Source organism: Lissotriton vulgaris, chromosome 6 (genome assembly GCF_964263255.1).
Source record: "Lissotriton vulgaris chromosome 6, aLisVul1.2, whole genome shotgun sequence".
NCBI lineage: Eukaryota > Metazoa > Chordata > Amphibia > Caudata > Salamandridae > Lissotriton > Lissotriton vulgaris.
Window position 1 is genome coordinate 155,616,793 of NC_141694.1, and position 25,422 is coordinate 155,642,214.

At 43.2% G+C, this 25,422-nt stretch overlaps 1 protein-coding gene across 1 annotated transcript in view; it reads right to left on the minus strand.

Annotated features, from left to right (window-relative positions):
• Positions 1-25,422, minus strand: part of LOC147706943 (uncharacterized) — a 355,595-nt gene that overhangs the window by 27,048 nt on the left and 303,125 nt on the right. Inside the window, exons 10-12 of the mRNA XM_086925597.1 lie at positions 10,379-10,444; positions 6,148-6,213; positions 78-146 (exon numbers count right to left, since the gene is read on the minus strand). Coding sequence (XP_086781723.1) covers positions 78-146; positions 6,148-6,213; positions 10,379-10,444 — 201 coding nt within the window. The remainder of the gene's footprint in view (positions 1-77; positions 147-6,147; positions 6,214-10,378; positions 10,445-25,422) is intronic.

Here is a 25,422-nt window from a genome sequence, read left to right on the forward strand (position 1 = left end):
TATTTCCTTTAACTGGTGCGCTGGTTGGTTCCTAGACCCATAAAACAGCTGGATTTTTGTTTAAAGAGTATGCTTACGTAATGAAATCTCCTCTCCTGAATTTGCTTCTCGCTCTTGCTCTTCTCGTGTTGGCTTCTTTTTTTTGTCTGAAGCACAGATGATAGTTGCCATTAGAGAATGAAAAAAGAGAGGATTAAAAGTGAGTGCTTCTGCACAAATCAGTCATAAACTCTAGACAGAACCTACACAGAGTGTCTTGGATCATGGGCAGTGGTGTTGGCAGAGAGGGGCCAGAAGGAGTCCATGTCCCAGCTCTCTTTCTCCAAGTCCTACTTTGTGTCTAAACACATTAGGTGTTGAATATCAAAGAGGTAACATGGGGACAACATATGCAAAGATTCTGTTAAACTCATTTTAAAATAGGGTGTTGAGATTTAATCCACAGAAAAAAGAACAGGAAATAAATCATGAGCACTTAAATGATTTGGTAGAGGAAATAATTGAAAAAATTGGGATGATAGCTAAGAGGATACATCCAGACGATTAGGGTGTAAAGCTGGAGTCTAAATTACAGAAAGACAAAATGCAGCAACATCTGCACAGAAAGAGCCTCAAATGTGTGAGGAAATGGAAACAATTTCATGACGGAATAATATGAGAATTGTGAGCATTCCTGAGGGTCTCAAAGATTCTACAGAAGGGGTATCCCTAATCAAGTGGATCATCCACTTTCTTATGGATTACCTACTTTCTAGATCATATTGGATTCCGGACAATACCCTCAAATCTGGCACTCCACCCATAACTGGAAGGGTTTTTCCAAGTCTTTCTCATTAAGTAGAACATTCTGTCTAAAGCATGTGAAAAAAAGTGAATTTAGTCTTCTGCTGGATACTGTTTATCCATATTTCCAGGATATTCCTGTAGTAAGGCAATGTGAATAAAACAAATGAGACAATGCCAATGCAAATTAAAGACCATTGTTATTCCAGCTCCCATATTAGACTTGACTCGTTTGAAAACCAGTTGGCAGACATAAACACATGTACTTCATGAACCAGAAAAATTTGGCAATATTCCTATTCTAATCTGGAAAAAATGGAAACAATCATTGACTGAGATCTCATCTAAAGTAAGCCAGATGTAAACATTAATCATAAAATTGGGATGGTGGTGAGGAACCTGTAAGCTGCTTCTTGGTATGCTGCTACAGACATTTCCAAAGAAGGAGCGACTAGTCAATGTACAACGCCTCCCTAGGTTTTGAAACCCGCTTGGTCCTGCTGTACATGAGGGATCAGTGGGTGTTGAGTTGGGGTAAAGGAGGGGACAAATAGAAAAAACAATGGCAGTTTTGTTCTTGAGGCAGAAATCTGATAAAGTAATTCTATAGCTACATACTTATAAATAACCATTTGAGAATTGCTACCTTTAAGGTCAAAGAGCTAAATGTCCCTACTATGCGATATAAATGTAAAGAAGAGCTCCTACATTTAAAACCAAGGTTGCCAATAAAATTGTAGCATGTTCTTCAGGCTTGGGGCCAAATCATAATATGCTACTTTCAAAAGGCCTTGGAGAAGGAAAGCAAAATAGTTTTTTGATCCCTATTTCAAAGTTGTCTGTATTAGTTTGTATAAAAAGCAATGTCCATTAGGTCATTATTGGGGTACAAATTGCTACACTGGAGTTTAATAGCTGTTCAGTACATGGCCCCAATAAAGAACTTCCTCTGCCTTTAACTCAGATCCAAGAGAAATGCCTTCAATTACTTCAAGAAATATCATAAAAGGCAAAGATTTTAATTGTATCCATTGTCTGCATTTAGATATGACCTATACCCAATGGCAAGTGCTTCTACTTAAGATATATATTCATATATACATATATTCACTGCAACATGACAATCAATGAATTATTCATCTTTTTTCATCATTCTTGGAATGCTGGTAACATTGCTTTGTTTCCTTTGACTAATAATTGCAGCACCTGTTATTTACACAAGAATCCAAGTGCTTCAATAAATGTTTGAAAAACCAATTTACATATTTCTAGTGTCTCCCTTTGGGCATGTCTAAGGTAAAAACAAAAAGGCAGATCTGTTTTCATGATTTCCCTGGGAGGGAGAACAGAGTGGCCGTGTTCTAAGGTTTCGGACCCCATCTGGTACTCAGTGAGATTTAGAGGTCCACATGGAACACTGTGAGCTAGCTGCAGGTTGTGGGCCAATTGATTCTGATGAAATGAGTGGACCCAGGGTGATATCACCAATGCTTCACGCTAAACATCGTAAATCATGCTTATCGCCATTTTGAATATCGCTGGTTATCGCTGGTTTACATCGCCATGTTAGCGGCGTATTTACAACGCCTTGCTCAAAGGCAATGTACAAACCTGCGATAGACGGCGATATTCTTCATTAGCGTGTAAAATCAAGTGATGATTTGACAAGCTAATGAAAAGCTTGATAATAGGGGGGAGTGGACGTAACCAAACAATCCACCTCACATTCAAAACATGCCTAAGTCAAGTTTTGATCAGGCGTTAAGGATCCTGCGAAAACCGCAGTGACTGCTGCTTTCATCATCGCTTCGTGGTTCCGGAGCCGCGTTGTAAGTAACTCAATGTCCTGTTTGCGACCTTTTGTTACATAAAGGTACGCCTACTTTGCATCTCATTAGCAATGTATATCGCTAAGATGCTTGGCGTTACAAAAACGGCAGCTAATATGCGCTAATGCATGTTAGCGGTGCCTCTTTTATAGGGCAATGAAATTATTGCCGCTTTAGCGGCAAAATGTGCCGCTAAAGCAGCGATAATGCCCTTGTAAATATGCCCCTAAGTACCCATATTTTGACACACATGTTGTCCAACCACACAGTCCTACTTGATTAGTAGGAACCATATGGCACAGGAATTCATTGATAAAACGCTTCGTACCCCTGAGGGCGAGCCTATGCGCATCAATGGAAGGATGTTCTTTGTTTCCTCTAATCAAAGCACGAGGAACAAGGAAACAAATCAGGCTGCACTTCTTTTGGCCATTCATGGAATGTCCAACAACTAAATCCTTGCAGAGGTTAAAGATAGAAACACATTTACGCAAGATGGTGAAAGACAAAGGTCTTCATACAAGGCCCATCAGCATAATTGTGGGTTTCGGAGGGATGTTAAGTAGAATGGGTGATTTAGAACGATGTATTTGGGAATGGGGACATTTAGCGCAAGGTTTCGGAGACCTGCAGTTATATAATGACAATTTTAACATGTATAAAAAGGGAAAGTTACACTTATTTGCTAATGCTGGGCCTAATGAATAGCATAGGTTGCCATTGTGTAATGTAAGCTGGGGTATTGCACAGAGAGCATGGATGAAGACCTTTCCACAACCCGAGTGTCCACTCGGCACAGCTGTAAACTGTATTTAGTGGTGGCCGAAAGAAGGGCCCTGGGCTCAGCGCATGGGCACAAGTCATCCACAGTCTGGGTCTAGTGCTTGCTAGGCAAAGGAATGCCTAGTGATTGGGACAGATACAAACATTTTGACTGCAGGGCATGTCTAAAATGCATAAGCTTTGAATCCAGGGGTGGTATGATAATACGGCTGTCCATTAATGAAAAATAAGTATGAATTAGGTTTTGGATATTAATAAGGTCCTTGTTGCAGTGGTTTCAACAACTATATTTTGTAGAAATGATATTATAATACAGGAAAGTCTGCAATTCTTGTATAAAAACCTGTCTCTAATTTTCATATTACTTTCCAATTGGGGCTGTAATCAGAAAATGTCCTAGCTGCTCAGCATAATAAATTATTGCAGCTGAATAGTGACATCATAATGTCAGATGAGAGAGTCACCAGCCAAGGTGAAAAGCAGGCCACAGAGCATTATTACAGTTGCAGTTTAAAGAAAGAAATCCATATATGGCTTTTCGTTATTTTGGTCATTTCTCCTAAAGCTTGAAGGCAATATTGATTGCAGTTAGATTTTTGTACAAAATAGGTCTATTGAGAAAAAACTCCAAATGATTTGGCACATTCTGAGCACCAGCATCTCTTAATCTGTCCTAATTTAAACTGTTTCCAGTGTCTTTTTGTAACAAATTATTAGCTGCATTCCTGCAACTTTTTTTTCACAGTTCAGACTTCGCTTTCAGGCTTCACGTCTGCAAACATAGTATCTCTTCTATGTGAAAGATACAGACATCAACGATTTAAGCGGCTCGTGGAATGGTTGATGGATGACCATCCATTGTAAGGAATTAAATACTGTCTGTCATACATTAAGAGAATACCTCAGACTTGTATGACTGTTTAAATAAATTTCTCAGAGACTGGAAGTAGCCTTGTGACATATAATAGAGAGTACTCTATCTTGCATATACACTTTCATGTTTGCTTTAACTTGTTGGAATAAGATCAAACATGTTTAATAAATGGAAAGTGATGTCAGGAGAACCCTATGTGGACATATATGATTAAGAGCATGCAGATCATAAACTGTGCCAGTGTGGTTTTATATTATCCGGTCATATTACCTTTAGTTTGTTGTCCATTTAGTTTGTTGTCCATTTAGGCATCTGGCTGCAAGCATTTGTGTTTTCATCTCTGTTACACAGGTCCAGCAACAATGAATGAAAGCAAGGGATACAATAGTTGCCTTGAGACAAGGAGAACGTATCCACTTCTCTGCTGTCAAGAATTCAGTCCAGGCAATTCCAGCACCAAGGTAGGCTTACCTTCGCCTTACCCAGAACCACCTAGCATTCAGAAAGCAACTTAAAACGTGGATATTTGACAAGTAATCCTCCCCCCTTTCTAAGCGCCCTGAGACCCTCTGGGTATGTAGTGCGCTATATAAATTCTCTGACTTGACTTGACTTGACTTGTGGCTCATGAGAACCCATAGGATGCAGCAGAATCGTAGGCAAGTTTGGTAATGGGAATATACCAATTGCTTTGCACAGCCCCTTTTTTGCAACTTTTTTTTTGTTAAACATTTGTACTGTTCACAAAGTTTTGAAGTTTAATTAAATATGTATGAAACGCTAATTTTCGCAACTTTAAATACCTCTTCACACACTCGTGATGCATAGTTGATATGTGTATCCATTGTGATTTCCTGTTTATTTAACCCCTTTCATTTGATTTATTATTGTGGCTGATGCTCAGTTTGTAGTACAGAAAAGTGGTATCAATTCTGACTTTCCACTTACACCTCGGGAATATAAGGCCTCAGTCCCATGTTTGATGACCAATATCCCTATGAAGTTCAATGCAGATAAAAAGATTCTACTGATCAACTTTAGACCTGAACCTCAGTTTTGTTGGCCTCTCCTCATTGGCTTTCACTCCTATTTTGAGTACACCAGTGGTACAAATCTAGGTCCAGCTGAGTGCAGGGTAAGCGATAAACCTACTAGAGGGCAAGTTCCCACACATTAAAGAGAGGCCTATAAGCATTGCCAATACTTGATATTTTAACACTCTTACAGCTACATATTTGCACAAACAATACAGTTTTGGAGTTCTTTCAAAAAATAATTATTTAGAGCTTGGAGATTATAGTTATCTGCCACAAGTTGTCAGTTAGGAAGTCAAATTTCGTACGGAAGTGCCACTTGTGGCTTATCTGGTGGAAAACCTATAGTAAAGGTGTCGGGACATTCCCTGTAGGTGCATCAAAACACCCGCTCTATGTAGAGCAGATGGTCCAAAGAACATGCTTATAAATCTGGAATCGAAGGTGACTTCTATGAGGCATATGTTGTCAGAGATTTCTAAATATGGTGGGCGATAGTCTGGCCAGAGTGGTAGAGTCAATTACCTCTGCCATACTGATAGACGGTGGGCTGCCCACCACATTCTAAATGAGCCTTAAGTTCATTTTCAATATGCACTCCCTTCTCTTAATTTCGTATCACAGTATTTTCTTTCTCATTATAAAAACTACGGTTTCTGAGAAATTTAGATACCCAATGTATATTTCAGATATCCATATATCTGTTCACAATTTGGCAAGGCAAGGACATTTCTATTTTGCTATTCTCCATATAAATTGATGTTACATATTTCATTTAATTGGCACACAGCTTGTTTCCTAGACCCATACAACAGCGGGATTTTGGTTTAAAGTGTATGCTTACATAATGAAATCACATCACCTGGATTTGCTTCTCGCTCTTGCTCATCTCGTGTTGGTTTCGATTTGTCATCTGAAGCACAAATGATAGTTGCCATTAGAGAATAAAAAAAGAGAGGATTAAGAGTGAGTGCTTCTGCACTAATAAGTCATAAACTCTAGACAGAACCTACACACAGTGTTATTGCTTCACGGGCAGTGGTGTTGGCAGAATCGGGCCAGAAGGAGTCCATGCCCCAGCTCTCTTTGTCCAAGTCCTGCCTTGTGTCCAAACACCTTAGGTGTTGAATGTGAAAAAGGTAACATGGGGAAAACATATGCAAAGATTCTGTTGAACTCATTTTAAAATAGGGTGTTGAGATTTTAACTACAGAAAAAGTACATGAAGACAATTATGGGCAATTAAATGATATGGTAGAGGAAATAATTGAAAACATTGGGATGATAGGTAAGAGGATGCACCCAGACGATTGGAGTGTGACGCTGGAGTCTAAATTACAGAAAGACAAAATGCAGCAACATCTGCACAGAAAGAGCCTCAAATGTGTGACGAAATGGAAAGACTTCATGACGGATTAATAGTGATCATTCTTGAGGGCCTCAAAGATACTACAGAAGGGGTATCGCTAATCACGTGGATCATCCACTGTCTTAGGGATTACCCACTTTCTAGAGCATGTTGGATTCTGGACAATACCCTGAAATCTGGCAATCCACCCATAAATGGCACGGTTTTTCCAAGTCTTTCTCACTAAGGAGAACATTCTGTTTAAAGCATGTGAAAAAAGGTGAATTTAGTCTTCTGCTGGATACTGTTTATCCATATTCTCAGGATATTCCTGTAGTATGGCCAGGTGATTGAGAGAAATTAGATAATGTCAATTCAAATGAAAGACAGTTCATATTCCAGCACCCATATTAGACTTGACTTGTTTGCAAACCAGTTGGCAGACATAAACACATATATTTCACGAACCAGACATTTTTTACAATATTTCTATTATAATCTAGAAAAAATAGAAACAATCATTGATAAAGATTTCATATAAAGTAATCCAGATGTAGACATTAATCGTAAAATTGGGATGTCGGTGAGGAACTTTTATGCTGCTTCTTGGAATGCTGCTACAGACATTCCCAAAGAAGGAGCGAGTAGTCAATGTACAAGGCCTCCCTAGGTCTCGAAACCAGCTTGGAGCTGCTGTACATGAGGGATGGGTGGGTGCTGAGTTGGGGGAAAGGAGGGGACAAATAGAAAAAACAAGGGCAGTTTTGTGCTTGCGGCAGAAGTCTGATAAAGTTAATTGTATAGCTACATACTTATGAATAACCATTTGAGAATTGCCACCTTTAATGTTAATGCTAAATGTCCCTACTATGCAATATAAATGTAAAGAAGAGCTCCCACATTTGAAACCAAGGTTGCTTATAGAATCGTAGCATTTTCTTCAGGCTTGGGGCCAAATAATCATACCTGTTCGGTACATGGCCCCAAGAAAGAACTTCATCTGCCTGTAACACAGATCGAAGAGAAATACCTTCACTGACTTCAAGAAATATCATAAAAGGCAAAGATTTGAATTGTATCACTTGTCTGCATTTAGATATGACCTATACCCAATGGCAAGTGGTTCTCCTTATGATATATATTCATATATGCATATAATCACTGCAATATGACAATCTTTGAATTATTCATCTTTTTCACCATTCTTGGAATGCTGGTAACATTGCTTTGTTTCATTCTACTAATGATTGCAGCACCTAGGGTTTACACAAACAATCCAATTGCTTCAGTAAATGTTTGAAATACCAATTTACATATTTCTAGTGTCACCCTTTGGGCATGTCTAACGTAAAAACAAAAAGGTAATTCTGTTGTCATGATTTCCCTGGGAGGGAGATCAGAGTGGCTGTGTTCTAAGGTTTCCTACCCCATCTGCAGGAATTATAGTATAATTAGTGAAAGTCTGCAATTCTTGTATAAAAACCTGTCTCTAATTTTCATATTGCTTTCCAATTGTGATGTGTCAAGTCACCCTGTAATTAGAAAATTACAAAGCTGCTCAGCCATATTAAATTATTACAGCTACATAATAATGTCAGATGCCAGAGTCACAAGCCAAAGTGAAAGGAAGGTCACGGAGCATTATTACAGTTGGAGTTAAAAGAAAGAAAGCAACAATTGGCTTTTCGTTCTTTTGGTCATTTCTCCAAAAGCTTGAAGGAGATATTGATTGCAGTTACATTTTTGGACAAAATAGGTCTATTAAGAAAAAAAGCTATATGATTCGAAACATTCTGAGCAACAGCATCCTCTAATCTGACATAATTTAAACTGATTCTAGTGTGTCTTTGTAACAAATTACTAACTGCAATCCTGAATCTTTCATTTCACATTGCAGATTTTGCTTTCATGCTTCATGTCTGAAAACATAGTATCTCTTTTATATGAAAGATACAGACACCAACGATTTAAGCGGCTTGTGGAACAGTTGAGGGGTGACCATGCATTGTGAGGAATTAAATACTGCCTGTCATATATTAAGAGAATACCTCGAAATTGAATGACTGTTTAAAGAAATTCCTCAGTCACTGGAATAACAATGTGACATATTATAGAGAGTACTCTATCTTGCATATACATTTTCATGTTTGCTTTAACTTGTTGGAATAAGATCAATCATGTTTAATAAATGGAAAGTGATGTCAGGAGAACCCTATGTTGACAATATATGATTAAGAGCATGCAGATCATAAACTTTGCCAGTGCAGTTTTATATTATCGGGTCATATTACATATTACATTACATTGTTGTCCATTTAGGCATCTGGCTGCAAGCAATTGTGTTTTTTTCTCTGTCACTCAGGTCCAGCAACCATGAATGAAAGCAAGGGGTACAATAGTTGCCTTGGAACAAGGAGAACTTATCCACTTTTCTGCTGTTTAAAATTGAGTCCAGGCAATTCCAGCTCCAACGTAGGCAAAGTGTGTGGCTCATCAGAACCCATTGGATGCAGCAGGATCATGGGCGAGTTTGGTAATGGGAATATACCAATTGCTCTGCACAGCCCCTTTTTTGCTGCTTTTTTTTGTTAAACCTTTGTACTGTTCACAAAGTTTTGAAGTAAAAAAAAGAAATGAAACGCTCATTTTCGCAACTTCGCTTACCTCTTCACACACTTGTGATGCATAGTTGATATTTATATCCTTTGTGATTTCATGTTCATTTAATCCCCTTTTGTTTGATTTATTATTGTGGCCGATGCTCAGTTTGTAGTACAGAAAAGTGGTAGCAAATCTTACTTTCCCCTTAAACCTAGGAAATATAATGCCTCAGTCCCAAGTTGGATGACCAATATCCTTTTGAAGTTCAATTCAGAAAAAAATGATTCTTCTGAATCAACTATAGACCTGAACCTCAGTTTTCTTGGCCTCTCCTCATTGACTTTGGCTCCTATTTTGAGTACACCAGTGGTAAAAGTCTTTGTCCAGCTGAGTGCAGGGTAAGCGTTAAAACTTCTAGGGGGCAAGTTCCCACACATTAAGGAGAGGCCTACTTGCATTGCCAATACTTGATCTTTTTACAACCTTACAGCTATATATTTGCACAAACAATCCAGTTTGGGAGTTCTTTCAAATATTATTTATTTAGAGCTTTTGAGCACATGGGTCTCTGCAGCAAGTAGTCCTTTGGGAAGTCATATTTCCTACAGCAGTGCCACTGCTGGCTTATCTGGTGGAAACCCTATTGTAAAGTTATTGGGACTTTCCCTGTAGGTGCATCAACTCACCCGCTCTATGTAGAGCAGATGGTCAGAAGAACATGTTTATAAATCTGGAATTGCAGGCATGGGTTTGGTGGAGATTTCGAAATTTGGTGGGCGATAGTCTGGCCAGAGTTGTACAGTCAATTACCTCTGCCATACTGATAGACGGCGGGCTGCCCACCACATTCTAAATGAGCCTTAACTTCATTTTCAATATGCACATCCTTCTCTAAATTTCCTATGACAGTATTTTCTTTCTCATTTTAAAAACGACAGTTTCTGAGAAATTTGGATACTCAATGTATATTTCAGATATCAATATATCTGTTCACAATTTGGCAAGGCAAGGATATTTCTATGTTGCTATTCTCTATAAAAATTGATGTTACATATTTCCTTTAACTGACGTGCTGCTTGGTTCATGGACCCATACCACAGCTGGATTTGGCTTTAAAGTGCATGCTTATGTAATGAAATTACATCTCCTGGATTTGCTTCTTGCTCTTCTCGTGTTTGTTTTGATTTTTCGTCTGAGCGCAGATTTTCAGTTACCATTGGAGAATAAAAAAAGAGAGGATTGAGAGTCAAGTCAAGTCAAGTCAGGGAATTTATATAGCGCACTACATACCCAGAGGGTCTCAAGGCGCTTAGAAAGGGGAGGAGGATTACTTGTCAAATATCCACGTTTTAAGTTGCTTTCTGAATGCTAGGTGGTTCTGGGTAAGGCGAAGGTAAGCGGGGAGTGAGTTCCATGTTTTAGCAGCCAGGTATGAGAAGGATCTGCCTCCCATGGTGGTCTTGTTGATGCGAGGTACAGTGGCGAGGGCTTGGCTGGAAGAGCGTAGTTGGCGGGAGGGGGTGTAGAAGGACAGTCGTGAGTTGAGGCATTCTGGTCCGATGTCGTAGAGTGATTTGTGTGCGTGGGTTAGCAGTCGGAAAGTGATTCTCTTATTGACGGGTAGCCAGTGGAGGTCTTTAAGGTGACCAGAGATGTGTTCGTTGCGTGGGATGTCTAATATGATCCTGGCTGAGGCGTTTTGGATTCGTTGGAGTTTCTTCTGGAGTTTGGCGGTAGTGCCTGCGTAGAGGGTGTTTCCGTAGTCCAGTCGGCTCGTGACCAGAGCATGGGTGACTGTTTTCCTTGTTTCGGTGGGGATCCAGCGAAATGTTTTTCTGAGCATGCGAAGAATGTTGAAGCAGGAAGAGGATACGGCGCTGACTTGTCTGTTCATTGAGAGTGAAGAATCCAGGATGATGCCTAGGTTCCGTGCGTGGTCTGTCGGGATGGGTGCTTTTCCGAGGGCTTCCGGCCACCAGGAGTCGTCCCATGCAGAGGGGGAGGTACCTAAGATGAGGACTTCTGTTTTGTCTGAGTTCAGTTTCAGACGGCTTTGTTTCATCCATTCGGCAACTTCTTTCATTCCTTCGTGTAGGTTAGTCTTGGTGGTGCTGGGGTCATTGGTGAGAGAAAGGATTAGTTGAGTGTCATCCGCGTAAGAGATGATGTTGAGGTTGTGTTGGCGGGCGATGGCCGCGAGGGGGCTCATGTATACGTTGAAGAGGGTGGGGCTGAGTGAGGATCCTTGTGGTACGCCACAGATGACTTCAGTGGCCTCGGACTTGAATGGTGGGAGGCGGACTCTCTGGGTTCTTCCGGCGAGGAACGAGGTGATCCATTCAAGTGCTTTTCCTTGGATTCCGACGTTATTGAGGCGTTGTAAAAGGGTGCTGTGGCAGACTGTGTCGAATGCTGCAGAGAGGTCGAGGAGGATGAGGGCGACTGTGTCTCCATTGTCCAGTAGAGTTCGAATGTCGTCTGTTGCTGCGATGAGGGCGGTCTCAGTGCTGTGTTTTGCTCGGAAGCCAGATTGTGAGGAGTCGAGGGATTTGTTGGCTTCGAGGAAGGCGGCGAGCTGGTTGTTGACAGCTTTCTCGATGACTTTGGCCGGGAATGGGAGGAGCGAGATGGGGCGGTAATTTTTGAGTTCGGTGGGGTCCGCTGTGGGTTTTTTCAGAAGGGCGGTGAGTTCAGCGTGTTTCCAGTCTTCGGGGAAGGTGGCGGAGTTGAAGGAGCAGTTGATGACGTCTCGGAGGTGCGGTGCTATGACGGAGTCTGCTTTGTTGAAGATGTGGTGAGGACATGGGTCAGTGGGGGATCCTGAGTGGATGGAATTCATCAGGCGGATTGTGTCCTCAATGGAGATTGGGTTCCAGTCGTTAAGGGTGTTCACGGGGGGAGAATGTTCAGCAAATGGTAGGGTGGGTTGGTTTCCGGGTTGGTTGTCGAAGCTGTTGTGGATGTCTGCAATCTTGTTGTGGAAGAATGAGGCTAGGGAGTCGCAGAGGGCTTGAGAGGGGGTGATGTCGTTGGAGTTGGCCGAGGGATTGGAAAATTCCTTGACGATGTTGAAAAGTTCCTTGCTGTTGTGGGCGTTGTTGTCAAGTCGATCCTTGAATGCTGTTTTCTTGGCCTTACGGATTAGTTGGTGGTGAGTGCGGGTGGCGTTTTTGAAGGCGTCCTTGGTGCTAGTGGTTGGGTCTTTTTTCCAGGCCTTTTCAAGGGAGCGGCAGAGTTTCTTGGACTTCTTAAGATCATCGTTGAACCATGAGGCCTTTTTGCTGCAAGGTTTGCTTTGACGTTTTTTCAGTGGTGCTAAGGTGTCGGCGGTGTTGGATAACCATAGGGTGAGGTTGGCGGCGGCTTCGTTTGCGTTAGAAGAGTGGGCTGGGGTGTTTAGAAGGAGCGATGCGGAGATCTGGTCCGTGGTGATTTTGTTCCAGTTTCTTTGTAGAGTTGGTTGGAGGTGGTTGGTGGGTTTCGGCTTGTTGTAGGTGAAGTGAACGCAGCTGTGGTCAGTCCAGAGGAGATCCGTAGTGTGGCTGAAGGAGACATGATTGCTGGAGGTGAAGATGGGGTCGAGTGTGTGACCTGCGATGTGGGTGGGGGAAGTGACCAGTTGTTTAAGTCCGAGGTTGGCGAGGTTGTCCAAGAGGGTGGTGGTGTTGCGGTCGTTGTTCTTTTCAAGGTGAAAGTTGAGGTCTCCCAGAAGGATGTAGTCTTTGGAGGGGAGCGCGTGTGGGGTGATGAAGTCTGTGATGTCTTCACTGAATTTTGCGCGGGGTCCTGGTGGTCTGTAGAGGAGGGTGCCTCTGAGTGTGGTCTTGGGGTCGATGTGGATCTGGAAGTGAAGGTGTTCAGAGTTAGCGAGGTTGGCGTCAGAGCTGGTTGAGATGCGGATTGATTTCTTATGGACGATAGCGATCCCTCCTCCTGTGTGGCTGGTACGGTCCTTGCGTGTGATCTTATATTCTTCAGGGATGGCAATGGTGATGTCTGGGGCGGAGGAAGCGTTCATCCAAGTTTCTGTTAGGAAGGCGACGTCTGGAGAGATGGTGTCTAGTAGATTCCATAGGTCAATGGCGTGTCTGTGGACCGATCGAGTGTTGAGAAGGATGCACTGTAGATGGTTGGGGTCGGCAATCTGTGTTGTGGTCGTAGCGGAGATGTTGTCGGTGCCGATGAATTTGCAGGAGTAGCAGCAGAAAGGTCCATGGGTGTGTCCAGGGGCGGCTTGGACGCAGTTGGGGGCGCGACCGGGGTTAAGGGCTAGGAGGGTGGCGGCATCGTAGGTAATGCGGGGGGGCTGGGCAGAGCGAGGGGCAGGGGGTCTGGCGCTAGGCGCGGTCCAGGCGCGGATGGGCGTAGACGGGCTTACCTTTGGCGCACCTTCGGCGTGTCCGTAGCGCGTGGACGCTGCGCGTGGGGACATTGGCCATAAATGGATGTTGGAGGGGGAGGAGCGTGGGAGGGGCAGCAGCTGGGAGGCGGTGGCGGGAGGAGGGGCGGACCAGGGGAAAACAAGCACCAAAATGGAGGGTCAAAGGCTAATGGAGCCAGGGGCAGCAAATACACTACAGCGCCGAGTGTGCAGGACAATTGCGAGTGAATACACAAGCCTCAAGGTAGCACAATCAATCAATTCAGCCAGCCTCAGCAAGGTCGCGCTATCAATTAATTATTTAAATAGTGAAATGCGGCGCAGCGCGAGCAAAGCGCTTCTAGGCTGCGAGGGTCAGACAAATATGTAAATGCAGCTGGAAATGCTATTTCACACAACGATACCGCCAGGAGATAGAGCGAGGCAGCTGCAGTTCAGCTGGAGCGTGGGGGAGCAACCGGTCTGGAGGAAGGTCCAGGCGATTACAATCTGCTCGGGGGAGAGGAAGGGTAGAGATCGTGGGTGGGAGGGGCAGCAGCTGGGAGGCGGTGGCGGGAGGAGGGGCGGACCAGGGGAAAACAAGCACCAAAATGGAGGGTCAAAGGCTAATGGAGCCAGGGGCAGCAAATACACTACAGCGCCGAGTGTGCAGGACAATTGCGAGTGAATACACAAGCCTCAAGGTAGCACAATCAATCAATTCAGCCAGCCTCAGCAAGGTCGCGCTATCAATTAATTATTTAAATAGTGAAATGCGGCGCAGCGCGAGCAAAGCGCTTCTAGGCTGCGAGGGTCAGACAAATATGTAAATGCAGCTGGAAATGCTATTTCACACAACGATACCGCCAGGAGATAGAGCGAGGCAGCTGCAGTTCAGCTGGAGCGTGGGGGAGCAACCGGTCTATTGAGCCTTAAACTCTAGACAGAATCTACACACAGTATCATTGCTTCACAGGCAGTGGTGTAGGTAAAGTGGGGCCAGAAGGAGTCCATGCCCCAGCTCTTTTTGTCCACGTCGTACCTTGGGTCCATACACCTTAGGTGTTGAATGTGGAAGAGGTAACATAGGGAAAAAATATGCAAATATTCTGCTGAACTCATTTTAAAATAGGGTGTTGAGATTTCTTCTACAGCAAAAGAACATGAAGAAAAGTATGAACAAGTAAATATTATGGTAGAGGAAATAATTGTTTTATACACAAAAACCTGGTCCTACTATGCTACAGGCAATTATATTTATAATACCTCTTGTTGACTCGTTTGTGCGGTTATTCTTAACCTTACACCCACTCCAGGAGTTTGCAACAGGGTATGCCTGTTTTTAAAATGTCCTTATAAAATCTCTGTGTGTCATTCCCTGAAATAATTGACCATTGAAAAAATTGGGATGGTAAGTAAGAGGATACACCTAAACTATTGGGTTGTGAAGCTGGAGTCTAAATTACCGAATGACAAAATGCAGCAACATCTGCACAGAAAGAGCCTCAAATATGTGAGGAAATGCAAAGACTTTCATGATGGAATAATATGAGGATCGTGGGCATTTCTGAGGGTCTCAAGGATGCTACAGTAGAGGCATCCCTAAACAAGTGGAACATCCACTTTCTTAGGCATTAACCACTTTCTAAAGCGTGTTGGATTCCGTACAATACCCTGAAATCTGGTACTCCACCCATAACTGGAAGGGTTTTTCCAAGACTTTCTCACTAAGGAGAACATTCTGTTTAAAACATGTGAAAAAAGATTTTTCACATGTTCTGCTGGATACTGTTTACCCATATTTTGAGGATATTCCTATAGTACGGCCAGGTGATTAAGAGAAATTAGATAATGGTAATTCAAATTAAAGACAATTGTTATTCCAGCTCCCATATTAGACTTGACTAGTTTGAAAAACAGTTGGCAGACATAAACACATATATTTCATGAGTCAGAAAAAGTTGACAATATTCCTATTGAAATCTGGAAAAAATCATTAACTAAGATCTCATCTAAAGTAAGCTAGGTGTAGACATTAATCGTAAAATTGAAATGTTTAGGCTGCTTCTTGGAATGCTGCTACAGACATTCCCAAAGAAGAAGAGAGTAGTAGATGTACAAGGCCTCCCTAGGTCTCGAAACCCGCTTGGACCTGCTGTACACGAGGGATGGGTAGGTGTTGAGTTGGGGAAAAGGAGGGGGGAAACAGAAAAAACAAGGACAGTTTCATGCTTCATGTAGAACTCTGATGAAGTTAATTGTATAGCTGCATAGTTATGAATAAGCATTTGAGAATTGCTACCTTTCATGTTAAAGAGCTAAATGTCCCTACAATGTAATATGAAGAAGAGCTCCCACATCTGAAACCAAGGTTGCTTATAGAATCGTAGGATTTTCTTCAGGCGTGGGGCCAAATAATCAGAGACTACTTTCAAAAGACCTTTGACAAGGAAACCAAAATAGTTTTTTGATCCCTCTTTCAAAGTTGTCTGTATTAGTATGTATAATGATCAATGTCCATTAGGCTATTAATGCAGTACACATAGGTATACTGGAGTTTCATAGCTGTTCAGTACATGGCCCCAATAAAGAACGTCCTCTGCCTTTAACTCAGTTCCAAGAGAAATGCCTTCAATAACTTCAAGAAATATCATAAAAGGCAACGATTTTATTGTATAATTTGTCTGCATTTAGATATGACCTATACCCAATGGCATGTGGTCCCCCTTATGATATACATTCATATATGCATATGATCACTGCTTCATGACAATGGTTGAATTATTCCTCTTTTTCACCATTCTTGGAATGCTAGTGATAGAATTGAATTGAAATGTGGTTTTACTAATTTACTTGTGTTTTACCCTATTTTATGTTAGCATTTATATGGCTAATGCATTATTTTTACATATTGTATGTAAGACGTAATCAATTGAGACAGATTTCACGTTAGTTGGGTTGACATCTGTGCCGCCATTTTATTTGGAGAAGACGCCATGTTTTGCTGCAATCGAAACTGTTACTTACACACTCGAAAGTGTTGTTTGCCCACTTACCAAAAATAGTCCTTGGTGAGTTTTGTTTCTTCGATCCTCGTGTTAGCTCGTTAGAGCATGCCTTTTCTCTTAGACCAAGGCCTTCTCCCACCTAGCTAGAGGATAGGCCAGACGACCTTGAAATGTAGATAGCTTGTACAAGGCTGTGGAATGGAGATTTATGTTCTGTACCCCCATTGTATTACACCTACCAGTGTTTTTCCATTGTAGGTGGGTCTTTGTGGACTCTGCAACATTCATAATGTAACATTATGCTTGTTAAAGTCAGTCCCTCTTCAGCCATCATAGGCGGCTGGTCAGATTGGACTCCACTGCAGTATATTTTATGAATAAACTGGTTTGCTTGTATTCTCTACTGCGTCATCGACTCTTCATTCACGGAAGGCTAGGGTTGGTCGAGAGTGTCCAGGGTGGCACTAATCGGGTCACTTCCTTCAGTTTGCGCCCGAACAGGGACTCCACCAGGTGACCCATCTCACCCGTAGTCGGGTTGTAGAGTTCAGGGTTGTGTCTGGTTGGATGAGCGGATCGGGGATCCCCACATGATCAAGCTTGGTTCTCGCAGCTTCCTTGCCGGGAGGCTCCTCGTCTAGTGGTCACCTAGGCTGGGGTCCTGAAAAGGCAAAACCATTGGATCTGACTGTGTGGTCCGAAGTGTCAGCAGTGGAGAATAATCTTGTTTGACCTGTGTGCCCCGGGTGAATTCTTGGTACGTGCGGCGCCGTCTTGGTTAATTTGGTAGGTCCATAGACCCTTGTGATAGCAAGTATTTTTGAATGATTTGCTGGGCCAGTTGTTGAATTAGGCTTATTCTTGAAAAGACCTGGGGCTAGAACCTATCTTGTCTTGGTGCAGTCTGAGGACTGACTTGTTTAGACACAGTCTACAGACTGTTCTTGGGAGTTTTTTGTTTATGTGTGTTTTATTGTGTGTGTGCGTGTTGATTGAGTGAATAAGTGAATGTGCCTGATGCCAGGATGCCTTGTTGGAGTAAAGTGTGGTATTTGGGTTGCCGATACTGCTCTGTGGAACATCACCTGGAGGAACGGCAGCCTACGCCTCCGGAAGGCACTTTGAATTTTGATATGTATGTGAAGCACTCAATTGGCCCCATTATGTTTCGTACATTGTGGCACATGTATACGAGGGACAATAATGAGCTTTAGTGGACACAGGATGGTACCTTTGATAAACAAAAATAGCATTTTTCAAGGATAAATTATTTGCCAGAAGAAGTAGGCAGTCACTGTTTGATCCTTTGCAGGTATGGCAGAAGTAAGCTAAACAGAGACGTATACGTGATGAGAAAGAGTCCTGGAAGAAAGCAACGCAAACAATGGTGCAGACAGCTGTAGCTTATGATAAAGATAGGACAGAGAAGGGTATTGAGTGTGCAGGTAGGAAGTTTCGATTACAATGTGATAGGTCCTATGTTGTTCAAGAGGAAGAGGATCCTTTTGTGGAGGTTCTGATGGAAACTCGGCCCCCACCTCCCTATGCCCCTCAAAGATTATATCCTGCTGTCCCTTCGTCTCAGTCCTCCGTTGTTCTCTCGCCTTCCCTTGATTTTTCTGCAGCCCCAACAGCGTCAGCTCCAGCTGTATTTGTATCCACTCTGGTTTCGCAATTTACGGGTACAGTGACTGCTTGCAACCCGCTGTTTCAACTGTTTCTGTTTTGTTTCTCTTTCTTCTCTTACACCTACCCAAAAGCAATTGTTGACACTGTCACCTGCATCTGCATCTTTTGCGTTCCTCCTAGATGTGTCATCCACAGTATTGAGTAGTGTTGGGATTCCGGTGCTAAGGTCAGATGGAGGAAATTGGGCGGGGGCACAGGAGCGATTAGAGGGGGCAATGATTCAATCTGATGTGGGTGAGGAAGAGAAAATAATGGTTGCAATTCAGGCAGCACAGTAGGCTCGGAGTGTGATTTATAGTTTGGAGGATTTATGGAGTGTGATGAAGGATTTTGATCCGTTTGTGCAACAACATGCCCTTCAGCATATGTCAACTGCATTGATTGGTCTGTGGTAACAATGTATTAGAGGTTAAGCTCCTCAAATTATATATGATATTCGAGATTGTGTATATTCCGCTGGAATGGCCCCTAGTAATGTTGGGACATTACTTAGTTATCGGGTGAAATTATACCACAGTACTCCGATTCCAGTTAGTCAGTTTCCAATGAGGGAAGAACATCCCATTTACCACGTGACATTCCAGAGCAGCATAATGCATTAAAGGTTGTTACTCAGCAACGGGTAGAGGCTCATTTTCAGGATCAGAGGGTCTATGCCCCGTGGAAGAGAAGCAAGTTACTTGCCCTTAAGAGTCAGTTATCGGACCCCAGGAAAAATCCTACTGCATATTATAAAGAACTAACAGAGACTGTCTCCTCGTCAGTTATGACTGTAGCAGATATTGAGATTTTTTTTGGGCTGTTAGTGACAGTAGATATATGGAGGCAGGTGCATACATAGGATCACAGAGTGGAATTGGGTGGCACATAGGACAAGATTAAGGCATCGGATAAGGAACGGAAGCCTGGCAACAAACCTAGGGCTAAGATTTTGGCTTTACCAAATCGTATTATTACCTACATGCATTCTCTTATTCTACCCAAACGAGAGTGTGTCAGAATTTTTTACTCAGTTTGAAATGGTTTTGGGGGGATTTTAGCGGGCAGGATTTGTCATTGGAAGGTGGGGTTTGTTTGTTTGTTAACAGGTTTATTAAAGATCTACTCCCTGAAATTGCGGCTCAGTTGCAAGCCTCTGAGAGTTCATGGACCACTTCCTCCCCTTCAGTGACATTGAGCATGGCTCAATATTATGAACATCGGGAAAATTAGGCGAAGGATAAGGTGGAGAAAAAGAGTAAGGATTTAGACATGACGGTGTTGTTGCAGCAAGTTGCAATGGGATCTGAAAGGGGTCGGGTACTGGTCCTGCTTAGAGGTCTCGAGGTGTTGGTACAGCTGGTGTGCCACTGGGGCTGAATCAGTGTGCGTATTGTAAAAAGGAGGGGCATTGGCAAAATGAGTGCCCAGAACTGTTACAGAAAGTTGCAGTAACGAGAGGAAGGGGTGGGAATGGAAGGGGCCGTGGTGAGGGTAGCCAACATGATGCTCAAGGGTATGCATACTCAGGGGGTTGATCTGATTAGAATTATTTTGATGATCCCAGATGAAGTTCCTGGGATGTCCCAAAGCTAGGACAGCAAGAGACAGGGTGAGGGACCAGTCCAGATTCCTATAGACAAGCCTGGTCCTTATGTCACAGCAGATCTACATGGTTTCGACACAGAAATGTTTGGTGGATACAAGTGCAATGATTAGCTCTGTTTCCCAAGGCAAGATGGCGGCCGCTACTGTGGCCGTGTGAGGTGCTCTGCTGATGACCCCGTTCAACTTCCCTACCTGTGGGGATTACCTTCCCGAATACCTGCCCGAGAACATTCCTTGAACGGCCCATCACTGACCTGTTCCAGTGGACACAGTACTGTTTCTTCCCGGCTGAATTGAGGCTTGCTTCAGTGCACCGTTAGCCGAGGGTTACCGGTTCGGCGTCTTGAAGCTGTATCCGCGGTGCGAGTGGTGAGCGGACCCAGCTGGGTGTAGTTGATTGAATGCGTGCGGAACTCGAAGCATTGAGGCAATGACCGCGCTGGGCTCAGCACGGCTGATTATCGCTTGATTCTTCTGGAGGACTGCTGGTGTTTTGTGCTTGGCCCGTTTTTCAATTGTAAAGGCTGAACGCGGATGGCAGCTTTGGACAGTTCTGCATGCCATAGCGACTAACAAAATCAGAGAAGCACTAGAGAATGACTAGTTAAGGGATTACCATTGGCGTACTCTGTGTGTTCCAAAGTTTGGCGTATATTTCCTCACAGCCTCAGAATTTGCTACAGGATTCCTGCATGTCAATTTGAGAAGCGACGTGTTCCGGCGCTGTGCCCAGTCTACATTGGAGTACTGAAGGTAAAGGGGGAAAAAAGAAAATATACCTAATACCAAACTTTTAACGCTGGTTGTAGTTCCGTCCAGCTCCGGGGGTTAAAGTTGCCCTTTATAAGACAATTGTTCAGGATTACCTGCGAAGGGACTGTTGCTAGTGCTCTGAGTATTGGGGGGCTGAAAAGCCTGTTGCTAAAATCTCCAAAATCTGTAATATACTTCCCTTTCCTGCAAGGATGGCGCCGAAGGGCAGGGGTAACGCGAGGAATAAAGGTGGTGCAATGGCTGAGACACCGGCTGAGACTTCAACAGGTGGAGAACAGAATACCAATGTGGACAGTGTTAATAATGGCTCCAAAACTAAGGGGAACACGATAAAGAATAATGGTGGAGGGGCTGTTAGTAAGTTGAATCTATTCCGGGATAATGGCCGTCCCGAAAGTATGATTGCAGTTGCGGGAGCAGGAAAAATCAACGGGCAAACTGTGAACATTCCGACTGGATTGGCAGGTGTTTCAAAATAAAAAGCACAAGGGGCGCAAAGGGCATTAGGAGTTATACAGAGTCAGTATTGTGATTCAGCAGCCCACCAGGTCAAAGAGACACCTATTAAACAAAAAACTGTTGCAGCAATTTTTGATAAAAGGCGGGGCGCTAAGGTGAAAAAGATGGCTGAGCCAGGTCTGGAACATACAGACAGCGTGGGTGCTGGCAGAAAAGAGGGCTTGGTAGTGACAAAAGGAAAACCAGCTCCGACAGTGGTAACAACAGTGGCACCAACCGCAGAAGACGGTGTCTCACAGCCAGGATCAAATTGGGAATTATCTATTCAGACTATGGACAAGGGGCTGGAATCGGAGTCAGATGGCAAATTTTATTCTATGTCGGATTTAACAACCTTCTCTGATAAGGAACATGATTTGGATAGTTCCAGTAATCTTGTGGACTGGGGGGATCTCCCATATGATGAAGAAGGAGATGAATTTGGACAGTCTCCGTCCCAGGACACAGTGAGGAAAACAATGGTCATTAGCGAAGGAGTACAGCGGGTTTAAATCCAGCCTTTAGCTCAGATTAACTTGGATGAAGAGTTGGAAGAGGACTCAATCACTCTTGGTCTGATTTATAAGACTATCATGACTCATTGCAGCAAAACGAAAGCTGAGGGACAGCGCACGCAAGGAGCTGTCAGGAAACTTCAGAACAATGTGCGGCGGTTGAAAAAAACTAGTAACTTCACGGGTGGTGGAAGTAGAGGAGAGAGTATCCTCCGTAGAAGATACCCTGGTGAAGCAACAAACCGCTGTAGAGTCCTTACAGAAATCTAAGTTCGACGTGGACTGGAAGCTCACGGACTAGAGAGGGGGCAGATCCTCGCAAATTTGTTGTCCAGTTGTTTAGGGAAGCCTTTCCAGAATTGAGTGCATGGAACTGGGAAATGGAAATAATCCGTGCTCACATGTTTCTTTTTGTAGTGCGACAGCAGGGGAGAGAAAGACAGGGTGACCAGAACTCATACCCAAGGGCAATATTGATTTGCTTGAACAACTATTTGCTGCGCGAAGCTCTTAATGATCTAGCAAGGCCGGACAAAAAACGAACTGGTATGGGGTGTGAGTTCTTCGTTCGCCCGCACTCTTGCCCGACGACTGTAAGTGAACGATGGCAGATGCAGAAATTAATTGCTCCCTTTAAAGCAACAGGAGCCCAGGTCTTTCTGCTCAATACCTCTAAATTTAAGGTCATCATTAATGGACAAACGAGGTTCTTTACATCCGGTAGGGTGGCGCAGGACTATCTAAAGGACTTGGAGAAAAATGCTAAAAAGTAGACCATACAGTATTGGATCTTGATAGAGGGAATATGTAATCCTTTCTTGGACTGTACTGGGTTTATTTGGTGGAGGGTAGTGGTAATCACTGTCTAGTCTATTTGTTGAAGTATTGATAAGTGTCTATCTCTTTCCGAGGAAATGCATTTTTTTTCATGTATGATTTAGGATATAATTGGGTACTCTATTTTCTCTGTGATGCTATTTGTTTATGAGACAATGATGCTAATTGCAACTATTCGTATATGTAGGTAGTGTCGGAGAAGCTCTTTTTTACGTTTTAGGAAAATATAGAGGTTATTTTTTCTGAAACTATGCGAATCTACAGTTATCATTAATATGGCGTAAAATAGGGTGCCCAAAATTAAGTGAATTCTGTTGAGAGGAGAAACAATGTGGCTCGGAGAGAGGGGGGAAAAGAAAGAGAGTGACACATGAGTGTGGTAGGGAAGCTGATGGGGGGAACGGTTGTAGCACCTCAACATCGCTGAGGACATGGTCCTTAAGCCTCACGCTGGGTGGTGGGGGTATGGGGGGGTGGTGAAGGGTGTTGTGCGGTGGAGCAAGGGGGGGGGGTCGGTCTGGAGGGTTTAAAATAAATAAAATTGATATTTATTTTGCAGAATTGGCAGTACAGTCTGTCTATATGATGGCATGTAGGTATTGCGGTACATTATTAAGGCTGAGGAAAGCTTATCTTCGCTTGATTTTTTTATACTCTGATGGGGCAGGATAAATTTGTTATAGGCACTTGGAATGTATGTGGCCTCAACGATGTTAAGAAGCGGGCTCTGTTCTCTAAAATTGTTCATTTTATGCGGGTAGATATACTATGTATACAGGAGACACATGTACCATGGGGGAAGCGGGAGTGCCTCAGGGTGCCTGGGTATGAGGTTCTAGTCTGTTCCAAACAGACCTCTATGATTAGACGGGTCGCTATATTCAAGAAGCGGGGCATAGGTCTCTGTAAAAGGACACTGGGGGATAGAATGGGTAGGTGGGCCATAGCTGAGTTGTGTATAGGTGGTAAACCCTTAACGATTTGCAATGTCTATGGGTCGAATTTAGATGATCCCGAGGTGTTCAAACATTTAGATGTTGAACTGGCAGCTTGGCCTAGCCCACTTTTTTTCTGTGGAGACATGAATTTCAATACTTTAACCCCTTCGATGCTTGTGACCAGGTCAACTCGTCATGGGTGTTACCTGCGCTGTGCGTTTGACGAGTTGACCTTGTCACATAACAAGGGATTTTTAAAATTGCAGCACAGCACGGGAATTGCTGTAGCAATGATGCGGTTAAGTGACTTTGACCTTGCCAGAGATCATAATTATGTGGGTAGAAAGCCAAAAGTATTAAAAGCACTCCAGGCTCTCCTTCAGGAACATGGTCTTGTATATTTATGGTTTCTACATAATAAAATGGAAGATGGATTTACGTATCATTCTATTCCCCACAATAAAAATGTTAGGTTAGATTATGTTTTTCTTTCAAAACAGGTGGCTGCTGCTTCTTCTATTTTCTGTCCACCACGGCTCCTCTCGGAACATAACCCACTGATTGCCGAATGTCCATGGCCACGAATTAGGAAACCCCCTAGGGAGTGGACGTTCAAAAGGAAGCTATTATTTGAAGAGGAGTATTGTGCACACATTAAAAAATGGGTAGTCCAATTTTTGAATATTAATATGGGGTCGGCCTCAGACCAAGTAGTATGGGATACGCTGAAAGCTGGACTACGGGGCGAGACTAAAAGTTTCTCCTCTTATAGGTGGAATTTAGAACAAGAGCAGACGTGCACTCGGGTGAAAGAGCTAAGGGAGGCAGAAATAGAACTTACTTTAAATATTAAGAATGGACATGATATAGTGCCCAGTCAACAAAAAGTAGCAATTCTGAAAGCCCGGTTGGTGGAGTCCTTTAGTCAGGACCTAGCACTGAAGTATCTACAATACCGTACAGAGATGTTTGAGTTTGGGGAGAACTCAGGCAGGGTTCTTGCCAAGAGACTACGTCAGCGAAGCATACAGAGTCAGGTTGTGAAAATTGAAGATGAACATGGAATAATACGTGATACTCAGGAGGAGGTCAATGAAGTGTTTTTGGATTTTTATTCCTCTTTATATAGAGAAGATATTACTAGGTCAGATATAGAGAGGGCTGCGGAGGATTTTCTAGCTGATTTAGAGACTGCTAATATTTCTCCGGAACAGGCTGAATTCTTGGCCGCGCCCATTCAATGGGAGGAGGTCGAGCTCGCTGTAAAATCCTTGGCTAACGGTAAGGCTTGTGGCCCAGATGCAGTTCCACTGGAATTCTATAAAGCATTTCTAGTGGAAATTGGACAGTTCTTTCTTGAGGTTCTCAGAGCAGCCCAGAGGGGCATAGTGCCTGAATCATGGCAGAACGCAACCATAGTGCTGTTTAAAAGAAAATGGTAAACCTGAGTTGCTCCCTTCAACATTCAGGCCAATTTCACTAATTAATAGTGACTCAAAATGTATTAAAAAATAATGGCAGGCCGACTTGCGCAAGTGGTCACTCCGTTGGTCTCTGTGCACCAGCATGGATTTATTCCGGGTCGGGACACGGCGGACCATGTCAGGCGCTCTATTGAATTATTAGATTGGGCTCATGTTACGAAATCTCCCCTCGGGTTGATCCTGTTGGACGCCGAGAAGGCGTACTTAAATGGAAGGGATTTCCTGTAGAATTTAGAGAGGCGATCTGTGCGATGTACTTCTCTCCAAGAGCCCAACTTCGTATTTCTAGGCAGCAGACTAGTTTTTTTCTATCACTAAGGGCACACGGCAGGGGGTATGCAACGTTTACAACAAAGTTTTTACAACGCACTACCATTACAACGCAGGCATTACCACGCATACCATTACAACGCATTGCGCTGGGGGGCGCTCTAGGATAGGGAATAAGTTTAATTTTCTATCCAACACCTTCCCTAGTGT